General features: G+C 40.2%; 1 protein-coding gene across 1 annotated transcript; it reads left to right on the top strand.

Moving 5' to 3' along the window:
• The first annotated feature begins 3,915 nt into the window (after positions 1–3,915).
• Positions 3,916–5,160, top strand: LOC138097749 (zinc finger and SCAN domain-containing protein 4-like). The gene has a single exon (XM_068994017.1). It carries the CDS (start codon positions 3,916–3,918, stop codon positions 5,158–5,160), a length of 1,245 nt encoding a protein of 414 aa, XP_068850118.1.
• The last annotated feature ends 1,239 nt before the right edge of the window (positions 5,161–6,399 follow it).

Genomic DNA, 6,399 nt, shown 5'->3' with positions numbered 1-6,399 from the left:
GGATATTCATTGGAAAGACTGATGTTGAAGCTGAAGTTCCAATTTTTTTGGCCACCTGATGTGAAGAACTGACTCATCAGAAAAAACTCTGATGCTATGAAAGATTGAGGGTAGGAAGAGAAGGGGGCAACAGAGGATGAGATAGTTGAATGGCATCACTGGCTCAATTGACATCATTTTGAGCAGACTCTGGGCTTTGCTGAAGGACAAGAAAGCCTGTTGTGCTTCAGCCCATGGGGTCCCAAAGAGTCAGACATGATTTAGCAACTGAACAACAAAAACAAAAATATATACCTCTGTGGATGAGTGTTGCTCCAGACACAAAGGCAGTCATTCTTTAGACTAACAACAATTGGTGAGCAGCTTGATATGAACATTTGTCCTACGGGAAAAAAAGTTGGGGCAACTGGTTTTTGCTTTCAGAAAATTGAATGGATAATTGGTGGTTTAGTTGCTAAGTCTGGTCTGACTCTTTGCAACCCCATGGACTATAGCCCGCCAGGCTCCTCTGTCCATGGGATTCTCCAGGCAAGAATTACTGGAGTGGGTTGCCATTTTCTTCTCCAGGAGATCTCCCCCCACCCAGGGATTGAACCTGAGTCTCCTGCATTGCAGGCAGGATTCTTTACCAACTGAGCCATCAGGGAAGCTCAGGAAATTGTATGGATAATATAGGAAGTTAAAATCAGTCAGTTATGAGGAGTTTGCCCTTGAGCTGTGAACAAGTCTGTATGAAGAGAAAGCCAGAGATGGAGTAGAAACCATAAGTAAAGACACACAGACAGATAGAGAATGAAAACTAAGAGGACAAGTTAAATATGTAAGGAATAGAGAGATAAGTCAGAAGACCAAACATAAAAAGAAGCAAAGATTGAGGGGAAAGTCAAATGGAAAACTGGAAAGAAGACTTACTACAAATTTCAGTCATTGCAGTTCAGAAAAATGCTATGACTGGAGTTCCCCCACCTGAGAATTAGGGCTGCAATTTGTTCTTTCTCTTGGAGTTCCAGGAAAGATTATGTTAAATTCTTCCATCCCAGCCTCCCAGCTCCCCAGCCTAGTATTCCCTGAGCTAGCATAAATGAGCTTCCTGTAATAAAGTGATACTTTGGGTCTAACTAAAATGCCTTTGAAACATTTTAGGAGATACAAGATCTATGTAGAAAATAAATGAATTAAATGGACACAGAAACAGTTAATTCCATTCTACTCCCATGCGCCACAATTTAACTGCCCTCCTCCCCACTGCAGTTGCTTTTGTCATCTGTCCATGTGGAAAAGGCCTTTTTCACTTCCTCCCAACTATTTTCATGCTATCTATTTATAAAATGCCCAGTTGAAGTTTCCCACCTTCCTGAACACTCTGCCTATACAAATATCATTTAAACAAATTCCTAGACCATTTTTTTATACTTCATAATGCAATGTGTTCTTTCTTATGCCTAAATATTGCTTGCTAGTTAATTTATTGAATCGTTTCTTCTTCTTTCTCTTTTCTTTGTTTTCCCTGAATCTATGTGTATATATCTAATCCATCTCCAAAAACATACGTTTTCTGATTTGGGAACTGAGGCAACTACAATGTTTGAAATGCCTTTATTTTTATCACATGATATCACTGAATAGCAGTACAGGAAAAACAACAACCAAAAAGAGTGAATACACACACAAAAAAATCAAAGGTTAAAAAACAAGAGTGAATAAATTTAGAAGGGTCAAAAATCTCTACATAAGATTGCTTTATAGGAACTCACAGGACCATTTCTTATTTTTTAGTGAGAAAAGGAGTAGGCAGCATTTGTGCACTTTTTTCTTTTGGGACTGGGTTTCTTGTTTAATCCTATAGAGGCTGTTACTATTGTCTTTATTGCCATAAAAAAATAGGCACAAACATCTACTTTAGGCATTTTATTGTAATAATTGCAACCCATCAAGCCAATGCAAGATTCTTTAAAAATTCCAATGTATCTGATTGTGTTAAAGAGAATATAACAAAGGACTGACTTCCTGGAGCAGGTCAACCGACTAGATGGGGCAGAAGAGGTCTTAGCACAAACTGAGGTATTCAGTTAGAATTGTTTGTTTTCAGTACTTTCTAATTCCAGGAGGGAAAGAATCTTTTATCTCTTCTTCACACTTGAACAGCAAGGGGGCAGACAATGACACTTTTCAGGAGGGTGAGTGTGTGGTTAAGTCACTTGGAAGAAGTTCAAACGTCATGTATATTACTGATGTTGACAACTCTAACTGCTTGACATAGGGGAAGCAATCCTAGCTGGGGTAGAGCTGGCATTTTGAGGGTATTTTTAAAAATATAAATGCTCTGACACTGAGCTAAAACCCTAGTTCCTGAGGGCTCTGGTGTGTAACCGTGATGTGTGAGGCCAGGCATATACAAAGGCTGGAATGGAAGATTTTGCTCAAATAAAGTTGGAAGCAACTTATATGTTCTGCCACTTCTCAAATCAACAGCAGCTTCCTGAGTTGGAAAACAGTAGATTTGCTATTCATTGTTTTTTGTTTGTTTGTTTTTTTCTTTTTCTTTTTTGGTTTCCCTGACTGCCTTTGACTTTCCAGAGTCTAGACAAAGGGAAACGTGTTTCAGGAACATAACCAGTCGTTTTGAAAGAATTTGAGTTTAATGTTGCCTTCTTAAGTTTCTTGTAGCATGTGCTGCCTACATGTGAGCCTGTAGGTTTGGGTGAATCCAACTCATTTGCAGATGGCTGCATTTATTTTTAAATAGACATATCAGCCCAGTTCAAAATTAATTGTTAAGAACATTCAGTGCAAACATAGGAATTAAAATTGTAGAAAACAAGCAGTGAAGGTCTGAAGCTAACTGAATGTGTTCTAAGGGCTTTGGGGCTTGCAGATAAGGATACAACATTATTTTTGAAGGATGGCTGTCTCTTCTTTTTAAGTTCTTCTTACACATTTATTTTAATATCTTAGTTTTCTGACAAATGTCATTTAAATGATTAGAGAAGACAATTTATATACTTTTTTCTAATACTACTGTGAAGAGAGTAAACAAGTTTTGAAGATTGGACATGTCTAAATTGTCTTTCCAAGCGAAAGGACATACATTTCCCACGATTTTGACTTTCATGATTAAATATCCCAATAATTCTGACCAAATATGGAACCTGATGGACTCTGCAGACTTAAAACAAAGATACCAACTAGGACAAAACTGCAGAATTTCTCACGACCAAAGTCATGGTCATTGTACTTTTTTTCTAAATTTTTTTATCTTATTTTTTTCCCCAAATTGTGACACTGTCTTATGCATTCCACTTCAGTGCTCACCTTTCTTATTTGTGGTTCTGTGTTTATTTATGCCTCAGATTAACTTTATAGGTATTTTTTATAAAAAGAAGAGCCCAGTATATTTTAATTCTCTTTCAAAATTCTGGCTGTAAGTCTGTGGATACTGATGCTTAGTTATTCTCTGCTGTAAAGATATAAGTTGTCCTGAAATGAGTTCTGTGTGGACTACTGAAGAGGTAATGGTGCAAGAAAAAACAAGAAAGGGAGAAAATGAAACGATGTATATTTTAGCCTGGGTTGCAGAGTTCAAGCCCTTGTTTGGAAAAGTAAAAAAAAAAATGTGTTATATATTCAATGCCTGACTCCTTACATGATCATACTTGTCATGAAGGGGGTCAATATGATGTATAGAAAAATAATTATGGGGAAAGAAAGGTACACTTGATGAACTCAGTTGAGAAGGGGAGTCACACGGGGAAGAGTCCTCGGCCTTCAGCTCAGGCTCACCCAGCGTGGAGTTCAGTCTTCTGGGGGAGGTTTGCAGTCCTTAAACATCTACTGGTTGTTGAAAGATTGCCTCAGAAACAAATCAGTGGAGACTGAATCCCTCAAGTTGCAGCTCTCTGAGAAGTCTTGTTAAGAATGGCTTCAGACCTCAGAATCTCCTTTGAAGGTGAACCATCCAGGAGGGGTCCTGGGTCAGAAAATTCACCCACCCAAGGATCTGCCATCCAGGAGGAAGAGGGAATCCCTGAGTTCCCCAGCACTCAGCTCAACTTACTTCGAGACAGCAATAACTTAAGTGCAAGACAGGAATTGCAAAGACTCTATCACTTATTTCACTCATGGCTGCAGCCAGAAAAACACAGCAAGGATGAAATAATTTCTCGTCTGGTCCTGGAACAATTTATAATCAATGGGAACTGCAGTGACAGGTCCACTTTACGGGAGAAATGGAATGCAAGTGGCAGGAACCTGGAGAAACTCATGGAGGATCTGACAGATGATGGCATGAAGATGCCCGGCTTAGTCCATGTGAACATGCAGGGACAGGAAGCCCTCTTTTGTGAGAATATGCCCTTAAGACAAGTCATCATTCACTTCACAAAACAGTTATCAACAGGAACAAGAGAGAATGCGGGGACACCCTCCTGGACTCCTCAAGATACATCCCTGGAAACAGGACAAAGAAATGAAGATAAAGAAAATGGTGGCAACATTTCTGTCAAAAGGGACAGTATTACTAGTCCAAGCAATCAAATACCTTCCCTAATCATTGTCCAAGAAGAGAACCATCTGAGGCTGGAAGAAGAAGGTGTTTCTCTGGAGAATCCACGAAGCTCCAGAAGAGGAGCAGGTCCAGGCCCCTCCAGGCCCCAGGACGGATCCCTGAAAGGACCCTGCTCTGAAGATGTCCTCATGGAAGTGGAACCAGACCAGGTCACTCCTGAGTCTGTTTCTACCCGCCAGAGCTCTGAGGGGACTTCTGCACGTGGGGAACACCAGGAAAGATCCCATAGAGCCCCAGAAGTATACAGATGTGAGAGATGTCCCAAGACCTTCAGGCATTCCTCTCGGTTCCGAATTCACCAGAAAAGACACAACAATGAGAGAACATGTATCTGTGCCGAGTGTGGCAAAGGCTTCTTCCAGGCATCCGACCTCCATGTGCATCAGAGGATTCACACGGGAGAGAAGCCCTTTGTGTGCAGCACATGTGAAATGGCCTTCACCCACAAAACCAACCTTCGGGCTCATGAGAGAACCCACACGGGAGAGAAGCCCTATGAGTGTTCCCTCTGCCAGAGACGCTTCCGCCAGTCCTCCACCTACCACCGCCATCTTAGGTTTCACCAGAAAACGACCCTCAAAAGGGCTCCACACTAAATTAAGCTTCCTTGGCTACAGCCCCAGTGTAATGCATATAAATATGTATGTGAATATGTACATTTCCACAGTATTTCTCCATTGAGAATATACTTTATAAAAATAATTAAAAGCAAAAAGGAAAAAAAGTGTTGGCTTTCCTGACAGTCCAGTGGTTTAGACTCTGTGCTTCCACTAGAGGGCATGGGTTCCATCCCTAGTCAGGGAACTAAGATCCCAAATGCTGCACAATACAGCCCAAAAAAAGTACAAATAAAAAAATAGAAAAAAAAAAGAAATAAAATTTTAAAATGTTAAATAGAATTTTCTAATTGTATTTTCCATTTATTGTTTCACTCTCCTAAAATGCAAGTTTATGGAGGGCAGGGAGTTTCTCCATTTTGTTCACTTAAGTACTTTGGTTGCCTAGAAAAGTGTCTGGAACATTTCAAATAACCAATAAATGTCTTACGAATGAAAAAAAAAAAAAAAAAAAAAGACTATGACTCTGGTGGAACTGACTTTTCCTACCACCCGATTTCCCAGATATTCACCTCCATTTTTTCCTCTCCCTGCTGCTAGTTTCCTTAGAGTCTGCACTCTTCAGTCCATTCTTTTTACGGAAACAACTCAATGAAGTGAATTCAATGTACTGCCAAAAGGTAAACAAAAATTTAGCTCCTGTTGTAGCCCTGATAGGCCAGAGTTACTCATGGCAACTCTGAGGTCAGAGCCTGGACACCCCCAGATTGCAGCTGTTCTAGAACAAGAAGGCTGCAAGAGGCCCACAGTTCTATTCAATCTCAATTCACTTTCAAAGTGGATTAGCTTTTAGATTGTGAATCCCTTTCAGCCTCCCAAAGGAGCAGAGATGTGCACAATTTATTTCATGAACCAGAAGTTTTGAAGTTAACGGAGGAGCTTGGATACCAGTTCTTCCCTCTTTTAAGCGTGTGACCTCAACCAAGTGTGGATATTTCATTTATTCATTCAACAAACTGTATGAATATCAGGCACTGCTCTTATCCCTGGACATGTTAGAGGTAAGCAACACTGACAATGGAGCTTCTATTTAGTGGAGGAGCACAGCTCACACAAATATATACTGATAGACAAGAGAAAGCCTGGAAGTGTCAGTGCTTTAAAGAAAAATGTAGGAGAGGGATGTGCTAGGTTACGGCATCTCAGACTTTAACATGCACATAATCAGCTTGTAACGCACAATCTTGTTACCAAGTAGATTCTGATTCAGCTATCCTA

This window comes from Capricornis sumatraensis, chromosome 21, assembly GCF_032405125.1.
Source record: "Capricornis sumatraensis isolate serow.1 chromosome 21, serow.2, whole genome shotgun sequence".
Lineage (NCBI taxonomy): Eukaryota > Metazoa > Chordata > Mammalia > Artiodactyla > Bovidae > Capricornis > Capricornis sumatraensis.
Note: the sequence above shows the minus strand (reverse complement) of the source record. Positions and strands in the feature narration are given on the sequence as shown.